Source organism: Orbilia oligospora (genome assembly GCF_000225545.1).
Source record: "Orbilia oligospora ATCC 24927 unplaced genomic scaffold scaffold00097, whole genome shotgun sequence".
Classification (NCBI taxonomy): Eukaryota; Fungi; Ascomycota; class Orbiliomycetes; order Orbiliales; family Orbiliaceae; genus Orbilia; species Orbilia oligospora.
The window spans coordinates 1552189-1574261 of NW_011645654.1; the positions used below are offsets into that span (position 1 = coordinate 1552189).

At 47.3% G+C, this 22073-nt stretch overlaps 6 protein-coding genes across 6 annotated transcripts; 2 read left to right on the forward strand and 4 right to left on the reverse strand.

Annotated features, from left to right (window-relative positions):
* Window positions 1-338: 338 nt before the first annotated feature.
* Window positions 339-3346, reverse strand: AOL_s00097g461 (uncharacterized protein; the record flags this gene model as incomplete). The annotated part of the gene is made up of 5 exons (XM_011126294.1): window positions 339-510; window positions 572-924; window positions 987-2972; window positions 3091-3149; window positions 3307-3346. 5 exons carry the CDS (start codon window positions 3344-3346, stop codon window positions 339-341), a joined length of 2610 nt encoding a protein of 869 aa, XP_011124596.1.
* Window positions 3347-5694: 2348 nt separating this feature from the next.
* On the reverse strand, window positions 5695-8565 carry AOL_s00097g462 (uncharacterized protein; the record flags this gene model as incomplete). Its single annotated transcript, XM_011126295.1, has 5 exons — window positions 5695-6254; window positions 6325-7618; window positions 7675-7870; window positions 7938-8244; window positions 8325-8565. The coding sequence occupies 5 exons, from the start codon at window positions 8563-8565 to the stop codon at window positions 5695-5697; spliced, it is 2598 nt and encodes an 865-aa protein (XP_011124597.1).
* Window positions 8566-10396: 1831 nt separating this feature from the next.
* On the forward strand, window positions 10397-13989 carry AOL_s00097g463 (uncharacterized protein; the record flags this gene model as incomplete). Its single annotated transcript, XM_011126296.1, has 12 exons — window positions 10397-10541; window positions 10705-10770; window positions 10958-11048; window positions 11140-11291; window positions 11366-11447; window positions 11516-11585; window positions 11646-11771; window positions 11839-11983; window positions 12040-12219; window positions 12279-12395; window positions 12445-13307; window positions 13432-13989. The coding sequence occupies 12 exons, from the start codon at window positions 10397-10399 to the stop codon at window positions 13987-13989; spliced, it is 2595 nt and encodes an 864-aa protein (XP_011124598.1).
* Window positions 13990-14799: 810 nt separating this feature from the next.
* On the reverse strand, window positions 14800-15490 carry AOL_s00097g464 (uncharacterized protein; the record flags this gene model as incomplete). The annotated part of the gene is made up of 3 exons (XM_011126297.1): window positions 14800-14936; window positions 15026-15097; window positions 15193-15490. The coding sequence occupies 3 exons, from the start codon at window positions 15488-15490 to the stop codon at window positions 14800-14802; spliced, it is 507 nt and encodes a 168-aa protein (XP_011124599.1).
* Window positions 15491-15780: 290 nt separating this feature from the next.
* AOL_s00097g465 (uncharacterized protein) lies at window positions 15781-17637 on the forward strand (the record flags this gene model as incomplete). Its single annotated transcript, XM_011126298.1, has 4 exons — window positions 15781-15877; window positions 15961-16198; window positions 16350-17327; window positions 17415-17637. The coding sequence occupies 4 exons, from the start codon at window positions 15781-15783 to the stop codon at window positions 17635-17637; spliced, it is 1536 nt and encodes a 511-aa protein (XP_011124600.1).
* Window positions 17638-18772: 1135 nt separating this feature from the next.
* Window positions 18773-21563, reverse strand: AOL_s00097g466 (uncharacterized protein; the record flags this gene model as incomplete). The annotated part of the gene is made up of 2 exons (XM_011126299.1): window positions 18773-20996; window positions 21103-21563. 2 exons carry the CDS (start codon window positions 21561-21563, stop codon window positions 18773-18775), a joined length of 2685 nt encoding a protein of 894 aa, XP_011124601.1.
* Window positions 21564-22073: the final 510 nt, after the last annotated feature.

Here is a 22073-nt window from a genome sequence, read left to right on the forward strand (position 1 = left end):
GGGGCACAGGCGCTGGGGGAGGGGACGCGGGGCAGCTCGGGGTTTAAACGAAGGGGATCGGAAAGAAAACAGTTTTAGAAATATTTGTTATTCTCTCAATCTGCTCGTCAAGGGGAAGGGGTTTAGGGGGATCCAAAGCGGCGTTCTTATGGTGTGGGTGTATCGGATTCATCAAAGAACTGCGCGTCATAGACCCCCGCATGCTCCTCTAACCCAAAATTTCAATCTTCGCACGAATAATTTTTCTTTCACTTTTCGTTAAATTTTCACATCATAGCAAAATCCATACGGGTGTCGTAAGAGTTCGATGGCTTCGTCATTTGTACTCCCGGTGTTGGCTAAGCAGGGAGGTTGGTCTGCTTTCGAACCTGCTCTTTGGCCCAGCGTGTGGTATCGTGGGTGCGGCTGCTGAAGTCGCGGTTAGCCCTGATGTCCTTGATCATGGGCATAAGCCACTCCGAACGGAAGAAGTTGGCGTATTCGCCGTTCGGGAACGCATCAGCAAGGTCACTAGAAATATTTTGTTAGAAAACACTGTAGATCTTCAAATTGATTAAGCGGATTAACATACCCCAAGGCACCCATAGCAGATCTCAACAAAGCCTCTGTTCTATTTTGGTCTTGTGCAATGAGAGCAAGGAATCCGAAGATGTGTTGAACGTAGGGAGCGAGGAGAGCGACTTTGCCGCTGGACTTCATGGCAATGATGACACCATCATAAGCATCCATGATACCTTCTCTCAAGCTCAAAACGTAGTCCAGCATGTCGATGGAACTATCAGGAGTTATTTGAATGAACGATGCCTGCTGTAGAACTTGCATGACGACTTGGAGGTAGGTTTCAAAGGCACCAGTAATAGCCTGTGCGATATCACCAAAGCATTGAAGGATAGCTGGCTTGTATTGCTGGTTAAGGTGATTGCTCTACGTTTTTGTGTTAGTGAATGAACCAATAAGATCATGATATCGAAATAAAAAGTGCTTACCCTTAAGTTGTTCAACAAGAAATTCATGAAACTATCACAATGTGGGACGGCTCTCTCTCCAACAGATCTAACGATATCGCTGACCAACCCAATCGATGTCGAGCACAACTGAGCATCCTCAAGGTTGCCGAGTGCGGTGTACAAGAATGGGGTGAAGGCGTCCAGGTATTTGCCGAAGTCTTCCTCTAGAGCATTGGCCATGGCACCAACAGCACCAAACAGTGCTTCGGGAACAGATGAGGTTGGGGGGAGCGATCCAAGAGCAAGTAAGATAACCTGCATGGTACTGTCTGCATGGGAGGCTACTTCTTTGTCGAGGCGGTTGATGATAACTGAAACAACACTAGCCAAGCTAATCTGCATCTCTTCCAATGTGACACGATCGTCAGTGCTAACGATTTGCTTTTGCATTTCGACAGTCTTCTCGATTCGGCTGACGAGATGGTCCAAGAGCTTTCCGATAACAGGGATTTGGTCGGATCCGACATTGGTGACGAAAGACGACAAAACTTCGTAGGCAGCAGTACGCAAGTGGTTGTCAGCGTCAGGTCTCTCAGTGGCCTTCAGGAGAGCTGTGACACTGTCGGAGAAGTGCTTGGACAACGGGTTTTCAGGTTGCATTGCACTGTCCCCACCGAACGACTCCGCCAAGTTCATAAGAGCCCAGCAGCAGGACCCGGCCATTCTGGTGTTGTCGTCAAGACCTGTGAAGAGCGCTGTGATGAGGCCATGGAGGTGTACATTGGCTTCGATGGCTGATCCACAGCACTCGCAAATTCTTCCAAGGGCATACGCAGCGGAATCCTTGACCATAACGACCTTATCGCTCATCATGGAAACCAGCAACGGCAGAGCCTGCTTGATAAGAGGGTCGAGCATCTTGACATCAGGTCCTTCCATGATGGCACCGAATGCAGAGACGGCAGCGTCTCTCATACGCCAGTTCTCGTGTCTGAGGTTCAATTCGACAAAGGTGAGAACAGGAGTAATGATAAGACCGCCGACTGTTTGAGCGTAGAGGCACAAACACTGATAAGCAGCACGAGAGACGTTGTATTCGTCATCAGTCGCATCCTCATCCTGCTTTGTCAACAGCTCGAGAAGAACTGGCACAACTTCATTAGTGGCAACCCGTGCAAAATTAAAGAATGGGCGGGTGGCGTCGATGCCGTTCATGGCGGCATCGGAGTTATCCTCCTCAATGGTCAATTCTTCTTCACACACTGTGCACCAGAATTCAATAGCCAGCTTGGCAACTTCCTCGTCCTCCGATTTCATGCCATGGACAGTTAAACCGAACAGTGCCTTCTCCATGTAAAATCTCATCTTGTCATAGTACAAGCTCATGATCCTGTTGAGACAACCGAACGCAGACTGTTGTATTCTATTGTCTGTGCTCTGAGTGGCTTCGCAGACAACCTGCATGATGTAATTCCTTTCACCTTCTGTCTCAAAGTTGCTTCGGACGAACTCTAGGGACTCGCTCAGAGCTCGCATAGCAGCATATCTAACTTCATTATTCGGTTCTTCCTTGCGTGCACCTTGAACGACAGCCGTCAGGATAGCGTTGGAGTGCTGGCTCAAGCTTTCGCGGAGATTGTCATCTTCGAATTCGCAGATGTACCCAATAGTTGTTAATGAAGACATCTTCAGGCCGTCGCCACCTGTGTTGACATTCTGAACGAGAGCAGGCATCAAGGAATCCCATTGACCTGTAGGAAGATCGATGGCAGCGATAGCGGCCACAAACTGGGCTGCACTAGTGACAGACTGACGGTCGGCCGTCGCCAAAGTCCCAAGGCCGAGGTTTCTTATATTCTCTTTGACTGCTGGTTCCAAATTGATCCATTTTTGCTGGTTCTCGTGTACTATAGCGAGATCTCGGCCGGAAAATTCATTTTTTAGAACCAGAGCGGCAGCCGCCCTAACAACGGGAGAGTTCTGGGCATTGGCTAGTTGTTGTGATAAACCTTCAAGGTATGCTGGCTATAGTTTTTTTTAAAAAAGGAAAACCCCAAAGGAGGGAAGAGGAGAACTGTCAGTACATATTTAGGGATATGAGGTAGTTAGGGATAGGAAGGGAAGGGGGAAGGCAGTATCGTACAAAGTTTTCTTGGGCAGCATTTCGAAGTGTCTGTTCGGCAGCCTGGCGCTTAGTGGCATCTACAGAAGACAAAAGAAAAATGAGAAATAAGGATGTCAGTGGATGATATTCACATGAATGACGTAGCGGGGAGTGTATCAGACGGGGGTAACATTTTCATGTTCCTTCGATGCGAGATGTGGGGTGGGGGGGAAGGGCTTGGTGGGGTGTGCAGACCGGCAGAGATAGTGTTTTCTAAGACCTGTGCAATCTCCATGATGGGTAAGACACAAAAGTCAACAGGAGGACAGAGAGTAGACAAAGACGAGATCCAGAGGAGAGAGGGCGAATGTTGTAGAACAAAAGAAAATAGAGTCTTAGAAAGGAATTATCGTGATGGAAAAGGGTTGATGATGCCGGATGGTGGATGGGTGTGGATGTGTGAAGGAGTATGATGAGTGAGGAGGAGGAGGAGTAGGAGAGGATCTGTTTGTGGAGGGGCGGGTAGAGATGTTTTGGTTCTCCTACTAGAAACAGTGTCAGGATTTTGTGAGTACAGCAACAGCAGCAGAAAGAGAGGGAGAGGGAGGGAGAGAGGAAGAGGGAGAGAGAGAAAGACAGGTGGTTATATAGCAAAAGAAAGCTGAAGCTGAAGATGTTCCCGTCCCTGATATTATATACCTAGGAAAAGGGCGTCTGGTAGACAAGATATGAGGTTGAAGTTGAAGTTGAAGTTGAGGTTGAGGTTGGAGTTGGAGGTTAAGTTTGATGGTTGGCTTGTGGAGGCGTCTGTGTGGATGCAGTGCAGCAGTGCAGAGCCGGTCCAGTCCAGTCAGGTCAGGTCAGGTCAGGTCAGGTTGGTTGGTTGGTCCGTCCTGACCGGCCAGACAGCCAGACACCACAAGCGAGCAAGAAAAATTTTGGAGCAGAGGTAACCAACAGTTTAGTAATAGGTAATTAGCGGTAACGCCTGATTACAACCTATATATACTAAATCCAACTCTGAAGCTCGAGCTATGGAGGTGAAGAAGGGGTAAAGATCAAGCTGAAGGTGAAGGTGAAGGTGAAGGTAAAAAGGGAGACGGTGACGACGATAACCAAAAGAAGGCTTTACCTTTTTATGCGAGTCTAAAACAGCCTCCTGAAGTAACAGGCAGGATGAGTCTTTCACTTGCTTTCCTCCTTTCTTTCTTTCTTTCCTTAACCGGGGGTGTACGGGTGCTTCCCTCCCTTGAAGCCGTATATGTATCGTATTCGATATAAACACGTTCCGGTCTAAGACAAAACGGAAAAAAACGCCCGGCGATATGGATGGTGGATGGGAGGCAGTAGGACGGACAAGAACAAGGAGAGAGAAGTGAACAAAAAGGGTGCCGATAGCAGCTTAGCTGGACGGAACTGTCGCGTAAGCTGTTCCCGTCCCAAAAGGAGCTCGGATGCAGGCACGTCAAGAACAAGGACGAGACGACAGTTTGCCGCTGTACATGTGCGTGTGATATTAGCTCGATCGATATTGGATTGGACTGGACTGGAACGGGCGGTGGCGAACGACTCTGGGACTATCTTGGACCAACTAACCCGGCGAGTTTGTAGTAGGAGGGAAAGGGAAGGTATGCACAGTAGATCCAAAGAAGCTGGAGGATGAAAGGAGAAGAGCAGAGAAGGCAAGAGGGGAGGAAGAGGAAGAGGACAAGGGCGATTGAATTACGAAGGGGGCCTCGAGACTATTATATTTCAATCATACGTGTCTGCTGTTCTATTCTTCTTCTTCTTCTTCTTCTTCTTCTTCTTCTTCTTCTTCTTCTTCTTCTTCTTCTTCTTCTTCTTCTTCTTCTTCTTCGACTTCTTCTTGTTCTGTTCCCTCTGTCAAATTACCTCTCGTTAGATTACAATTTCGTCCCCACAGCACTTAGCTTAAAAGTACCGATTTAATAAGTATTACTAGTAGTACTTAAACACCGACATATTGTCCCCCGGAGGACGTGTCCCTCGAATGTTAAGACTCGCACGGCGCTCTGACAAGAAGCAAAAGCTGTTGTCGGCCTAGAACTATGTAGTCCCTGGTATATTATCAGGTCTCAAGGAAGGGGGAAGCTGCACGGCGGGAGCTCTGGTGGGAGCTACTATTGGTCAGATTCAGATCAATCGAGCTGTCGGCTCCAAGGTAGGCAGGATGATTCAGAGCTGCAGCATCACACAGAAGCTGCAGAAGCGGACCTGAGGAACGAACGCTTGCTCCTTGTGTTTGCGAGCCAGGGGTCTCGGTCTGCTCTGTGATTCGCCAGCACTCTTGGCCAAATTGACACCAATATAACTGTACTTACATATATTGATCACAAGACGTCTGAAGACTGCACAGCTTGGGAGATACCTTGCTCCGGCCTTCCACCAAATCTACAGCCCCCCGAAAGAGCCATAATATTATTACTGTCGTACTGTCCTATGCGTACATGAAGGTGTTTCTGGGTGTGTGTGATTCCAGTGGGTTTTGGAGGGGCAGTCTTATCACAATCCTTATCAATTGTGGGGGATATCCGACCCAGGTCCTATAGGGCTCTCGGGCGAGAGGCAGAAACCCCAAGACCCAGAAGCAGATATAAAAAAAGCGGATATAAAAATCCCGATTCAGGGATTCTCTGCAGGCGTCTTGAATTCCTCGCTGTAGAATTCATCATCTTCAGTCGACCCATCCTGCTCCTTTTCTTCTTCCTCTTCCTCCTCCTCTTCCACCACAACTCCCAAATCAAAGATAATCCACCTCAACCTTTCCCTGTCTAACACACTTCCCAATCTTCTGCCCCTATTAACGTTGACCGTTAAAGCTATCGGTGTGATATCGTTGTGGTTGAACGTGAGTACCCTTTTGATATTGTAAACATAGTTCCCAGCAAGCGTCATCGCGAACTGGAAGATTCCGTTTTGGTCCGTAAGCTTAGCAGTCGGCGACGCTGGTAGTTCCCACCAACTCTTCGGTACGGGCGTGTATGTCATATGAGGGGTGGTACAGCGGATGCTCATCATATCAGTATTATCCTCATCGTAGAAGAGGACGAGAAGTGTTTGGTTGTCCGTAAAGCGTAAGTCGGAGACGACTTTATGCGGCGGCGCATTAATCCTCGTGCACGAAACGTCATTGACCGAACTGAGGGTGCCATTCTTAACTATCGCAATGCGAATCATGACGACTGTAGGGGACGATTTAACGTTATAACTTGTTTTTCCTTGACATAGGGAGCAAGTTTAGGGGACACATACTCGTGCTTTCTGACGCAGGAACTTTCTTTCCGAGTTCGTCAAGCTCACTCTTCGCCATAGCGATATACCATACTGACTCGCCGCTTGCGCCACCGTCATCGCACAGTCGGATATCCAAAATTCTGTACGGTTCATTGTGAACCACAATGCTTTGCCCTACGTGTACCTGCTGTTTCATCGCATTTGCCGGTTTCGAAAATATACTCTTCGAGACCTCGTTAATCCGGGTAGAAATCTGGTGAAATCCAGGCAATGTCTTCGGTCCCTCCTCAGAACCTTGACTCCCTATCGCACCAGTGAAACTGCCAGAGCTCTCTCTCTTTTTTAACCCAGATCCAGAGCCACTGATGATATTTTTCACGGCATCACCTCCGCTTGAACCGGTAGCTTCCCCATCCGTATCTACCACCTTCGTAAACGCCGCGAAAACCGTCTCCCCTTCCCTCCATACCCACTCCGTTTTATCAAAGTACGCTGCAAGGACGCTATTTTGCAGATGTTTCCCTATAAACTCTGCAACCTTGAGTGTATCGACTAGGAGCTCCCCTTCGTTTTGGACACCAGGCTCATTCCCTTCCGTCAAGTTGTTGAACTCTTCGTACGCAGTCTTAAGCCAAAAGATGAAGGCTGAGAAGAGATCCAGTTCGTAATTGACCCTGCCCATGAATTCATGGCAGATGGCCATGAGCCCGGATACCAAGTCCAGCAGCTTACTGTAGTCAACTGGGTCCAAGCCAAGAGAACTATCCTTGTCTGTCCAGCGAGCCAGTCCTCGCAGCTTGCTTAATAGGACGATCAATCGGTCGCACGAAGGTAATAGATGTTCGTGAGCCAGCCGCCGTAGTGTCTCATAGCCGTTCACATAAACCTTCTCCCACTTCTTGTGACCCTTCTCGCCTAACGAATCTACCAACCATTCTTTCATCTTCTCGCCTGCACATCCTGTAATCAAAAGCTCGAAGAATTCAAGTCCGGCAGTTTGACCTTCGGGGGCCTCTAGGATTTCCTTCTGAGCCCGCATATAGGCTGTTTCGACGGCCTCCATGGCTTTCCACTCCGCCGCCATTGCTACCACGGTCTCGTTAACATATCGTAGTAAATGTTGGACCTTTGTGATAGTATACGTAACCCGTCCAAGATATGGCCCGTAATTCGAGAGGAACAATATGTCAAGTGCATGAAGCACAGTTGGGCCTTGTCCTTTTTCTTTCCCTGACCTGTATTTCGGTCGGAGCTGGGAAGTTGTTAGCAACAGATGGGTCTTGAGGGACCTTGTAGACTGGTGGTGAGTTATCTATTTGCGACGTTAGCAATCCGCAAGGACAGCCAGGTTTTGAACACTATTATCACCTTGTATGAATATCTGTCGTTCTCGCCGATGAGACTCGAGAGGTCCATTGATCCAACTACGAATGAGTCAAATACGTTCATTGCGAAGCTTCCCTTCGACGTTCCCATCAACAGAACGTCCATCGTATCCTCCTTACGAATCGACGGGACGTTGATCAAGCTATCCAAGCTTTGCTTAGATGAGAACGTGATATCCCTATGAGAGAGAACATGTGTGAGTGAGTATGGCATACTGAAGCAGAAGAATAGGATAAGGAACATACGCATTCGCAACGCCAGGCAGTACACTCAGCTTAGGGAGTACAGTGCTAACGTCGAAATTAAAAAGACCAAATAGATATCCCAAATTGTCGTTTTTCAAGGTTCCTCCAATATTGATAAAGTCCGTCTTGGTCTTCGGTTCCAGTTGTTCGGCATCTTCGGTCGCAGGGTCACGGTTGTCGACCCAGCCAATAGCTGTTATACGTCCTTCCGTGACATCTTCCATCTCGACTTGATGACCGAACCGTCCCGTTTGGACATCGACGATTCTAGTTATGAAGTTGTCATAACTAACAGCCAGTAGTTGTCCTGAATTATAGTATAGCTATCTATAAGCCTCACTCTAGATGTGAATATTCTTGGGTAAATAGTAGAGAAGAAAAACATACCATCAGGCCTCCAACATAACTTGGTAACACTGTGCTCCTTTTTCGCCTGACGTTGTCCCGTTGTATACTTCTGTGTTTGCCATACCTTCTGCCCGTTCATACGGTAGAGGGCGACAGTCTGGTCTACCAGACCATATGCAATCAGGTCTTTGGTCGGACACCATGCTGCGAGCTGCCGCTGTGCAGGAGAGACGAGCTTTCGCTCGCCCAGGATCTCGAAGGTGCTAGATGGTGTAGGCATCCTGCAGCATTCAGGGATCGAGCATCAAATTGGTTTTGCACTACCTAGCTATGCGTTGGGTGGTTGTTGTTTATGTGTGCTGAGTGAGCTAGGTATGCATGGCGTGTAGCTCCGTTGAGTGAGTGGATCGTTAAATCGAATCGAATCTAGCTATCTTTTGGTGTAGCTGATTCAAACTACCGAGTAATAGCTTTCAATTGAAATATTAGCAAGGAAAAATCGTAAGAGGATTTGGCATAGAAGAGTTACTTACAGTAGAGATCTCAAATTGGGTGTTACTTGAGAGACTGGTGGGGGAAGAGAGGATGATTGTGTTTTTGATATGAAGTTCGAGTGGTTCCCACAGCCATTTTGGGGTTGCAGTTGGTGATGTCAACACGCAGCAAGCGGCGAATATTATAATTAATGTGCTGTGTTAAGAGGTCGTGTGATCCGAGATAGAAACGATACTGTGATAACTATATTGTTCTATGGTACCCAAGCTACAAATGTCCAGTTTAAGTCTCTCGAAAAGCGATAGATAAGTACTAGTATATACTCAAAAAGGTAGATCGTACTAATATTCTTGAATGTTACAAACTTCTGGATAGAAATTTAGAGCGACGCGACGGCAGGTTTAAGCGGGGGATGTGCGGTGCAAGAGTGTCCATGGGACCGATTCCAAGCAAGCATTGCAAGCAAACATCTACCTACTTAAGCACTTAATACCTGGTACTTACTTACTTACATTACATACTCTGAGTAAGAAGTATATATGTAGTATGTATACCTACTAATATAACTCCGTACCGACCTTGTATGGGATGCTAAAGAACCCCGGCCCGGTCAAAAAAAGCTTGGAAAGTTTCGCTTGGTGGGATTCGATTCCAGTTTCACTTTTTAGTCTGCTTGCTAAGAAGTAGTTGCTTTCGACCTTGGAAAGTTCCGAATTCTATCGCAGGCAGAGCTGATTAATCCCAAAGTACATACCACTACCTCCTACTATATTAAGAAGTGTACTTGAATTGGGAGCTTAAGAGGTACCTGGCCTGGGCATGACCGGGAGGATATGAGTATCGAAATATACACTACTACTGCTACTACCACCGCAACGTCGACGACCACAGAACACCCGATATCGATATAGTTCCGACATCTCGAACATCTCCGACATGTTCTGATATCTACGCGAGTCGCCCGGCGTTTGACAGGCAGCGCAAACTGGGATCAGGTGGATAGATAGAGGACTTCCAGGTATGTTTCCGCTGTACATTTCCTGGTGTAGGTGTGGGGTTTTCGCATGGTATCTTGTTCGAGATTCTCTAATTCACCGCCCGACGGATGTGCCATTAGAACTTCACAATATGTCCCCGGTGACTCGGCCAAGCTGCTTCGAATCGTCATTCCATTGCTCTCTCTCGCCTCCGTTGGTATCGCCGCTTTAATATATATCTTAACCGCTTCGATCTCAACTGGCTGAAAAGATCCGATCCCGAAAACAAAGGACACGATTCCTCGTTGTACATACCTACCTACCTACCTACTACCTACTATACCGACTTCATCCCTACCTATACCAAGTACCTACTTAGGTACCTGCTGCACTTGCAAAGGTTGCACCCGTTGTAACACTGAATCTCGAACGCTCCAGATCTTGGTTTCCGACACCGTACATACATAAAACCCTCTTGTTATTATCATTTTAAATAATTATTATCCTTTATCGGTCGTATCACCTCGGACGACTCTTTTTTTTTTTTTTTTTGTCTCTCGAAAACCGACATAAACCGAGTCAATCAAGCCGAGCTGTCTATCGCCTTGCCGTCGACGTCGAACGGCCCTCCAAGGGCAAATGTCAGGTCTAAACCCGCGGGCTGAAGGTCCATCCTCACCGCCTCCGTTATACGCCGCCGTGTCTGGTCTCAAAACACCTCCGCCAAATGGTCGTGCTGTACTGTACAATGGGAACAGCGTGAGCCCACGAAGAAGTAAAGGCGGTACGTAACTTGCTTCTGTGCCACAGGGCATAAACACCAACCCTTCTCTCGTCCACAAGGCTGCGAACACCCCTTCGACAGAGCAGCATAGTTGAACCCGATTCCAAAACATCTCGCCTTGTTAGACATATTCTTCGAAAAATGGTTACTAAGACTCGATTAGAAGCTGCGAATCAAACTCAATGCCGTAACATTGTTATCTACGGCTACTGCCGCTATCAGGATAGAGGTATGTATACTTCTCCTTCTTCTACTTCTCCTTCTTCTCCTTCTCCTTCTCCTTCTCCTCCTTCTCCTCCTTCTTCTCCCTTTCGAGGTAGTCGCAATGGTGGAATTACAATTTCCATCAGCAGTCCTCTCCATTCATATCAAAAACCAATGAGAAAACAGGCCATTTCTAATCTCTATAACAACAGGGTGTATCTTCAATCACGATACCAGCAACATTTCTCCATCCAAAAACCCAGCTTCGCCAGGTCAGCCCGGCAACCACATTAACGCCGATATGTTCGTTCTCTCCCTGTTCAAGCGGTTGTGGAGTGAATAAATAAATGGTCCGACAGGCTGGATGTTGATATGAGAGTCTTCTTGGTTCCAGGTCGAAAAGAAAGTTAAATGTCGAGTCCGCCTCCTTCACCCCGGGCCAGTCCCCATCCTTTGGGAATGCCGTTATGGCATCTCCACCGCAGTCGAAGCTTAGCACAAAGGCATTGGAAGCAGCTGTGTTTACTCCTAGAATGAGTGCATTGTGTTAGTCCTTCCATTTTAATCTTCCATTTCTCTTTTTGCCTTTCTGTCTAACCTCACCGTCATTATGTATATAGCTGCTGCCGCCTCCCCACCTATGAGCAACCCTCCGCTGCCCCCACAGATGAACATGATGGACCCCATGATGCAAGGCACAAGGTATGGTTATGGCAGGCTCCTAAGGCCTGGATACTCTCTCTGATTGGCTAACCTTCTCGAACCCTCAGCTACATGCAACCTGAGATTCCACCCTTCCCAAATCTTTCCCAGACATTCGATGGCATGGGGCTCGACCCGGTAAGCATATGACAAGACCCATCGTTCCAGGCTATTCGGTACCTAACGAGCTATGTCCAGGCCCCTCTCCAACCGAATCCCTATGAATACAACCCGGTCCCCCCTCAACCACATGCACAGGTCAACCCATATGCGCACCAGAATAACCCTAATGAAGTTTATTACGCACAACAATCCTATCAACCGGTACGTTAAGGCTTTTGAACTCATAGGTAGGTGCCACCCAGTGTACTGACCTTGGATTCTATCATAGGTGCAATATCATCTATATGCCCCAATTGGCCCACACAAGCAAAACCTATTATCCTATCAGAGAACGGTCCATGATCTTTTCCTGAAGGATAGTGTTAGGGAGGACTTGCAGAAGAAGGCGGAAGCCTCTCTTCAGACTCTTCCTAGTAAGCTTTAGAAAAGTTGATATGAAAGTACAGAACTCGATGTTAACGTATATAAGATTCCACTCTTCCCAATGTGGACTCTTATCACAGCTTAGTCCCCCTTGATCTTCACGTGGCCAAATCGCAGAGTAAAAATGCTCCGGCACCGCCGCAGCCGACTTTCGGATACACAAGTTGGGTTTACAAAGCAACAAGTACGAAGGATGGCTCGTACTACATTCTGCGTCGCTTAGAAGGTATGTTACCTCAACTAGTTGATTGAGCCGGCGGTTATTCTAACAGTTGAGCCTACCAGGTTTCCGCTTATCAAATGAGAAGGCTATCCGAGTGGTTGAGCACTGGAAGCGAGTCATGAATGCAAATGTTGTTACAGTCCATGACGCCTTCACGACTCGGGCCTTTGGTGATAATTGTACGTCGATTGGATGGTACTTGCATGATAGTGTGCTAACGTAGACTAGCAATCGTCTTCGTCTTCGATTACTTTCCACTTTCTCAAACTATTCAAGACGTCCACTTTGGCCCAAATTCCCGCTATCAGAACCGACAGCATGCCAACCAGACTCAGAATGCGAACACAGAGCACATGCTTTGGAGCTACATCGTACAGATAGCTTCGGCTCTCAAGACCATCCACGCGGCTGGATTGGCAGCTCGAGTTATCCAGCCAAACAAAATTCTACTCACAAACAAGAACAGAATCCGAATCAATTGCTGCTCGGTCCTCGACGTCCTGAATTTCGACGCTGGCAGGTCCCTAGTTGAACTGCAGCAGGAAGATTACCTCGCCTTCGGAAGAGTTATATTGGCCATCGCGTGCAATAACCCTCATGCGGCGCTCAATGCTCAGAAGTCGATGGACTATGTTAGTAGAACTTATAGCCCGGAACTCAAGAACTTCTTGCTCTACGTCTTCAACGGACCAGCTTCCGGAGGGCCAAGGACTATGGAAGAACTACTTGGAATGATTTCCTTTCAATTGGTTCAAAACTTCGATTCTTCTTTGCACCAAAACGATACCCTCGAAGCGCAGTTGGGTGGAGAGTTGGAGAACGGCCGACTTGTCCGACTGCTTTGCAAATTCGGGTTTATCAATGAACGGCCAGAGTTTGCTCACGACCAAGCATGGAGCGAGACTGGTGATAGGTACTTGATCAAGTTGTTTAGGGATTACGTTTTCCATCAAGTGGACGAAGCTGGGAACCCGGTGATTGATATTGTTCATGTCTTATCGTCCTTGAACAAGCTTGATGCGGGGACGGATGAACGGATCATGTTGGTTAGTAGGGACGAGCAGAATTGCCTGATTGTCAGCTTTAGAGAAGTAAGTCCAGAAGTTTTCAATGTGCGAGTTTATAAACTGACAAGGTGATCAGCTGAAACGCGTAATCGAGTCGTCCTTCTCGGAATTACAGAAGAGGGGATAGGATACCTCCGATGTGATTCAGAAACCAGCCTCCGTACCGAAACCCACATTACGACCACCACGACCACCAATTGTAAACCCTCGACGTGCTACGTACTCTGCAACTCTTGAACCAACCGCTTCTATGTCAATGCGACGACCATATTCATACCCCCCACCCCCCTCACCCGATGCCGTAAACGTCGTTCCGCGAGATTCAAATTACTATTTACACCCACCACCCCATTCGCGCATGCCTCTCCCTCCACCTCCACCCCCACCTCCCCCGCCACCAACAATGCATGTTCAGCCCCCGACAATGTATTATCAACACCCAGCATCTTTGCCCTTTGCGCCCCAACCAGATCAACAGTATTCGGTGCCTACACCAGTGACGAATCACTACGGAGCAGCTAGAAACCCCTATGCCCATCCTTCACCGCTAGTACCAGTTACCGAAAATCATAGGAGGACGAGAGTGAAGAGGCGAGTTTGGCCACCTAGCCTGGGTGATAGCTATGTGGATTCTGGCCATTCAACTCCCGATTTTGCCCCCACCGGTATGACCCATAACGTTCAAGCCGATTCTGGTTTCTGGTAGGGACTCCAGATCCTCCACATGCTTCAATTTCAATTTTTCGCAATGATCGTCCCTACCTTTCTGGAGCCCTTTTTCTATTAAAGGCGCGTAGGAACCATATCAGTTATTTCCTTTTTAACGATTCTTAACGCCGTTACCCCTCCTCTGTTTTCTCTTTTCCTTTCTTTTAAACCTGCTACAGGCTGTGAACTGGCTGCCTATCCTGTTTTACTTTTTATCTTCGTTGTCGTCTTGTGGGTTCTTATCTCTTCCCCTCTCTTTTTTCGTTCTTAATTCCAATGGGGAATATGTTAAATACATCGTTTTGATCGATCAATCGAAGAGGGCTTGAGTATCGTGTACTTTTAGCAGGTTCGTTTTTATACAAATATGTCCACTTCATTAACCCACCAACCGTGCTATCCGTGCTATCATACATTTCGGATATTAATCGATTAGTTTCATGTTGGAGACAAGGATGGAATATTTCATTATCTCTATAAGCTTTTGATAGAGGCTTTGTAAAACTGTATACTACAGCAATTGTATCCCCTCATAGTCGCCAGTACTAGTCTTCCTGTCAATTTCCTCCCAATTTCCTCCCAATTTCCCCCCGCTTCTTTCTTTTTTGTGTAAAGAAAAATGTAGAGGTTATCGTTGCTATCATATCAACTCGACATCTTGTATAAATATGATGTCCAACAGCTGCATGCAAAGAAATAAAGAAATTTTCCAAGTGAGACCCGTCCCAAACCGTGTATGCGACTGACTGTCACAAAAACCGCTCTGCGTTACCAACGAGACCACTCTGCGCTCAAATCTGAAGTATTTTTATATTGTGGGCTGCTCTGCTGCTGCAAAGGGGTTTTCAATCTGCTCTGTGCCGTCGACTGGGGATATCAAGACAAGTAAAGGACCGCGGGCGACGACCAATCCTAGTTCACGGGTCTGTTCGTTTCCTTCGTCGTCTGTAATATTATAGAGATATATATATTAGCCTTTCGGAAATCGAAATCGAAATGATATTTATAAAGGGGAACAATGGAGATTTATGTACCTCTCATGACTTCTTGAACGTCATCCAGCACCAAATTCATCAATTGATCGTATCCTTTGAGTGCACCCGTGACTATTCCAGCAGTATAACCCGTCAGCGAATCCGCAAACCATATGACCGGGAAGAAAGAAGAGAAGAGAAGACAAGATAAGGGAAAGAGAACATACCTTCCCTCCCACCGCTAAACTTCACAATAATCCTCTTATCCATATACTTCGCCAAATCCAAGATAGCCTCCTTCTTAGGCCTTTCATGCGATTGACCTCCTCCGCTCCCACCGTCCCTTCCACCTCTGTGGCCGCCACCGCTGGAATTCCCTTCACCATCACGGTTACCTTGATGATGATTCGAATCGCCGCCGCGGTTGTAATTTCTGTCGTTGGAGTAGTTGCCTCGTCCACCTCCTCGGCCGCCACGGTCTGAACCTCGAGAGGAACCGCGGTAGTTTCCGCGTCTGTTGTCCATTTTCTTTTCACCTTCTTATTTCTTATTTCCTTTTGTTTTCTTTTCTTTTTTTTACCCTCTTGGAAATGTCGTGTGATTGGAAGCGGGGAATTTCGAGGTAGGTGTGTAAGTGTGATGGGCTTTGAATGGAGGGGTTGGTGTCGTACTGTCCCTTGAGTCTCTGCTGGGCTGGTCTGGACTGGTTTGAATTTGGATTGGAATTTTAGGCTCGGGGAAAGCTTAAAACCCCGGCTTCCCGCTGCTCTGCTTGCTGTCTTCCTCGCTTGCATCACTCAACTAAAGCTATCACAATGAGGACCCCTTCGGCTTCACTCCCTTCTTCTCTAAACCTCAACCTCAACATCAACATCTCAGACCCCTCAAAGCTCCTTGCTACAAAATATCCAGGTAAATTTTCTCTTTCCATTAGCCTCATATCAATCAATACCTCCTAACTAACTTTCAATTCTTTGGATTCTAAAATAAAATAGCCAAATCTCATGCCCGTCGGACAGCACTCGCTTTAAACCTCAAGGAAGGCTTAATCTACCTCTCTGGCGAGGTCTCCCGAAATAATGAAGACAGCGATATGCCCGCCGTGTTCCGGCAAAAGCGTTATTTCTTCTACTTGACGGGCTATGACCTACCGGACGGCCATGTTACCTATGATATCGGGACCGATACCTTGACGTTGTGGATTTTGAGACCGGATCCGAAGGAGAAGCTATGGTATATATACCCTCCACCCCCCTTCTTCAATAACTACTTAAGTACTTAAGTATTATCTTGAAGTATCTACCGAGAGGCAGGTGCTTAATTAGGTGCTTAAGTAGTAGGTATTTTAAGTAGAAGCAAGAATGTCTACTAAACAGAAATCCAGGTCCGGCCCATCACCAACCCCCAAAACCCTCCTCCAAACCCACGACATCGACATGGCAAACTACACCTCCTCCCTCCCCACCACCCTCCAAGCCTACACTGTCGCCCACCCCGCCGCCAAAATCCACATAATCCACCACCAATACCCTCCAATCCCCACCTCCCTCTACCAACACTGCACAAACCACCTTCTAAAACCCGCGCTCGACGTCTCCCGCGTCATAAAAGACGCCTACGAAATCGAACTCATCAAAGTCGCAAACCAAATCTCCACCCACGCTCATCTAAAAATCATGGCATTGGTAGATACGTTCACCACCGAACGAGAAATCGAAGCAGAATTTATTTCAGAAACCATCAAACGTGGCGGGAAACTCGCATACGATACTATCGCCTGTTCCGGTCGTAACTGTTCAATACTACATTACGTCCGTAACGACCAACCTCTCAGGAATAAACAACTTATCCTCCTAGACGCAGGTGCCGAATATAACCTTTATGCGAGCGATGTAACCCGTACCTTCCCCATCTCCGGAACTTTTTCAAAGGAAGCGAAGGAGATATACGCCATAGTATACAAAATGCAAAAAACTGTGTTTTCGATGTTGAAACCTGGGGTTAAATGGAGAGATTGTCATTTTGCCGCTGTGGATGTTGCGATCGAAGGGTTGAAGGAGATTGGATTGTTGGTGGGTGAGAAGGAGGATATATTGGCCTCTCAGGTTTTGGGAAAAGTGTTCTTCCCGCATGGGTTGGGACATCATGTGGGTTTGGAGACTCATGATGTGCTTTATTACGATCTTATCTCTGCTAGCAGTGGCAGTAGTGGCGATAACGTCGACGGTGGGATGAACACGACGAAGGTGAGAAGGAGGAAAGCAGGGGGAGTAATAACAATCGATGAATTCGACGCTTTCACTAAGGAGGAAATATACAATCATCTAAAACCAGGAATGACATTAACCGTCGAACCGGGAATGTACGTCCTTCCCTTCCCTCTCACCTTACAATTAAACCAAAAAAAAATAAAGGAAAAATAAACTAACTAATTATAATACTAATACAGATACTTCAACCAACCCCTCTACGAAGACTACCTCGAAACCTTCCCATCCAACAAATCCTTCGTAAACGAATCAGTATTATCAAAATACTGGGACGTGGGGGGTGTAAGAATCGAAGATGTACTTTTGATTACCGAAGACGGGTATGAGAATTTAACCCCAGCGCCGAAGGAGATCGTTGATATCGAACGGATTACCAGCTGCCGTGCGAGGTCGGTTGTGTAGAAGATAAATACTTATATATAGGAGGTTTGAGGAATATATATACATATAGTAGGAGTATACTACTATAGGAGGTAGAAAGGTTTGAACGGATAATTGATTCACAACATCATTGCTTTTTTTTTTTTGGCTCCGCATGATAGATATCCTTTTTGTTTTTTAGATGCGAGCATACAGATTGATGTCACAGGGATACCCGAGCATTGAAGAGGCAACTTATATATTATACCAAAATGAATTCGAGTTCATATTTTAATATTCATATCCACTATTAACTTTAATTTTCATAATATTTGCTAATACGGGTATACCACGAGTCTACATTCTACTATCAATATAGTCCTCAAAAGGGGACAACTAACCAGTACATCTACAGTTTAAAACCGAAAGTCTGATTTCCTCGAGAAAAAGAGAAAAAAATGAAATAAGGGTGCCCACTGATCAATAAAAGTAAAAAGAGAAAAGGAATAAGGACACCAAAAACGCCACTTCTATGCAATACTTTTTTAATGTAATGTGAAGCGGCGAAAGAGTAAAAAAAATCATCATGAGAAAGAAAAGAAAAGAAAAACGCTTGAAAAGGGGAAAAAAAAAAGGCCACACCGGCATCAAAGAAAAAGCGCAAAAGCAAACCATTACAATGGTAAACCGCCAGGACTAGAGAAAAGTTGGAAACAACTAAAGCGGAGAAGCTGCTTGAGGAAGTAGCAGTTGAGACAGTAATTCAATAGACGTAGTCGAATAACTTGGAAATATATCAGAATGACGAAAGGTGGTATCAAAGGGTATTGCGAATGCGAACTCCGAGTAAGTTCTGGTGCGAAGGGCATGACTCCAGAAGACAAATCGAAGGTCGCAGTAAAGTTTAAGTTGATTACCATTGCAGGTAACCAGTAACCTCTGTTGCTGTATGAATCTTCTAGAAGTCATTCAATCTATGACTCCGTTTGTCAAAGGTATATTGGTATGACCAAATCGCTGAGTCTGTAGGATAATACCCCAACATGATTTCGAGAGTCAGGAAGAGGATGGGAAGAGGGAAAGGGAGCCAAAAAGAATGCGGCCGTCACTTCATGTTATATCGTGGGAGAGGGTTCGTGAAATATCCAAAGTTAGAACATGTGAGGGACAGTCCTCCTCATCTGTTCCCGCGAACGGGCTTCTGACGTAATGGACCTTCTTGACGAGACTCAGGGCGTGTCGACTGAACACGAGACTGCGGACGAGCTGGTTGGGTGCGTGGTTGGACTGTGGATTGTGGGCGCGAGGCGCCAGAACGGGTTTGAAGACTGGATGGCGGCCTAGCCTGAAGGCTAGATCCTGGGCGAGTCTGAGAAGCAGGGTCTCGGCGGGAACTAAGGCTCGAACCAGGGCGGGTATAGATGGATTGCGGCCTTGATGATTGAGTGCTGGTACTGGTCTGAGTACGGGTGGAATTTGTTCTTGATGGTGGACGGGCTGCAGGGGTAGGTCGACTCTCCTCTCCTCGGTCCCGTTGTTGCTGCCTAGCTCGGCGTCTCTCTTCGATTTCGCCTTTCGCATCGTCCCTAGCATATGCAGCTGCGATCTCAAGTTCGGCTTCAGTTGGTTTTCTGTAAGTCTGCGCATGGGCAAACTTATCCTCCCAGACCCTTCGTTCTTCACGATAGTTCCAATCAACTTTCTCATCAACGGACATGTTTTTAGAATTCTCAGCCTCTCGAATGACTTCTCTGCGTCTCCTTCCCGCCTCGTTGGGTGTCAAGCGATTGGCAATGACGTCCTCTTGATGGCGGGCGAGGGCAGCTGCCAAGGCTGGATTTTGTCGTCGTTCTATTGTAACATCGTCAGTGGCGTATCCTTCACTTCGAGGGTCGTCCGTAAATCGAGCCGGAGTAGTCGTAGCTCTGGATAATGATGATGCCTGAGCCGCAGCCGGTGCCGGTGTAGCAGATACAGCATCTTGCCTCGTTCCCTTAGTGCGAGGGCTGTTTGTTCTGCTTCTGGCACGTTTTTTGGCATTGTCCAGCTGCAGCATGAGGAACTGCCTCTCCTGATTCATATACTCGATCGTCTTCTCGGCCTCAATTCTAGCTCTTCTCTCAGCCTCCAAGATTTCCTGGGTGTGGATCACAAGTTTCCTGAGCTGCATAGGTGACTTGGGAAGACCCTGATAACGAGGTGATTCCATCATTTCCTTGTCTTGTTCGGATAGAACTTCAACTGGTTTAGCCTTTGGAGTAACAGGGGTTTCGGGAACAACTTGAACTGGCTTGGAATTAAGACTGTTCTGAACGGAGATCTCCAGATGCCAAGTACGATTTGGTAAAAAGGTGAAGGTCTTCATGCTTTCGTCCCCTTGGTTGTTTGTTTTGTCAAGATGAGATGGAAGTGATGGAGGGTCGCTGAGGGCTCGTGTTCGACGGGTTGAAATCGGCAGACGACTGGGGCTCGCTTTCTTATCAACGGAATCAGTCGAAGGAATACGTGGAGTGGTGTTCACACTAGTCGTTGGAGGAATTGCTTTGGGTGTCTGAAGGTCTTCAGAGTCACTGCAAGGACTAGAAGGTGCTGGCGTAGACTTCTCGGACTTCTCAGACTTGTCGAAAACTTCCTTCTGAGGTGTTACAAGAGGCACTTCAGCCTGAACCGTATTTTGAGCGGATGCATCCAAATCCTGTAGTGGAAGGCGCTCACTGGGTGTAGTGATACCATTGCTACGTCTTCTCTTGGAAGACCTGTCGCTGAGCCGCTGAGAAAAGGGTTTGGTACGGGCCTTTACATTAGAAAGGGGTACGATCTCATCATCATCAGTCTCGTCTAGTTCCAGGACCCTAGGATCGATAGCTTTGGTGACGGTTCGCATGCCCATATCCTCAATAGGACTTTCATTCTCCTCGTTGCCACCCCAATTCATGTTAGGAGCTGGAGTGGTGAAGGCGAAATCACCTAGGGAGGCGGGTTTTGCTGTTTCCATTAGCTGGTTAAGACGCGATTTCGCTAGTCTGGGAGCAGGAGTGCGAGTTATCTGCTTCTCCGGCGAAAGATTGAGGTATTCGGCCATATCAAAATCAGCTTGTTTGAATGGTGACATTCCCTCGAAAAGGGTGCCTTCCGTTTGGGATCTGAAGTCGGTAGCTGCGGTGTAGTGAGGGGTCGCTAGGCCTCGTGGCTTAGTCTTCCCTCCGGTGGATCTCTTGGATCGTCGAGGCCGGATGGGAGTTTCTTCGTAAGGGTTCGGAGACTCGTGCATAAAAAAGTCTTCCGATGAGGCCTTGAGAAAGGCTGGGGTAGTGAACACCAAGGCGGAGTCCTCGCCTGGGAACTGGTGGATGCCGTTTTCCTCGTCCATTGTGGCGGAAATGGTTTCAAGAGTGGAGCTGCTGTTCCAATGGATATTTACTTGTCAGACCATATACCATATACTACATACTAGGGAGTAGTAGTAACAGGAATAATGGAGGGGGGAAGAGGGAAGAGGGAACATACGTGGAGTGGGTTGGATGAAGGATAAGGGTCTTTGACCCGAAGAAGAGGGGATGGGGCACAAGGGCCACCCGGTTGGCCTGGTCCCTCTGAAGCTCCTCGACGCTTTTACAAGTGGCGTCGGGATGGGCACTCTCCCTTTCCAAGGACGAGTTTAAGTCCTTGATAATGGCCCTAGCCTCCCTATGGATCGAGGCGAGGTAGTCGAATCGCTGTCCAAGTTCGACGGCGGGTTGTTGTTGCAGCCTAGGCGTGCGTGGGTCTAAGTGTGCAATGGGCGGTGGTCGCTGTAGCTCTGGTGATGGTGGTGGTGATGGAGGGAAGCGGGCAAGGTATGCTTGTCGTCGACGTTGTCGGCGAAGTTCAGCTGGTGATGGGGGAGGTGGGCAGAGGTCTTGGAGCTCGTAGTATTCTCTATGGGCCTCTTCAGTGGCCCTCGTAAAGTAATTGGGCGGGTACGGCATTTTTCTACTAGTGCGACAACAACACCACAACACGCTTTGTTTATTTTCTTTCTTTCTTTGAGGTCTGTCAAGACAAGGGTCTAGTGAGAGGTACTTTCACTAAACTGTCTCGGGATTAGCGCTGAAGTATGGCCAATAGAGATGCCCAAAAGGGGATATCTCCCCTGTCCCCCGCCCTTTTCTACCCTCCTACTGTTTTATTGGCTCATTTTCTTCCTGTTCCCTTTCACGTCACCGGCAGCTCTCAGTTGCTACGACAACGACGATCAATTTCCAACAATCCTCAACACATCCTGACATATCCTGCGTCTCAGTACACGTATACATATCCCGTAGGATGTAACATACCCGTAGGGTTAAACAAAGTGATCTTCTGCACTTAAGTGTCTGAACATAATATTTTTTGAAGCAAAGTGGCGTGCGCATTTGTGACAAGGACAGGTATCATCGATAATTGTAGTGTGTTAGTAACTACGAGTAGTGCTTAACAGCTTCATCTGGCGGTGGTTG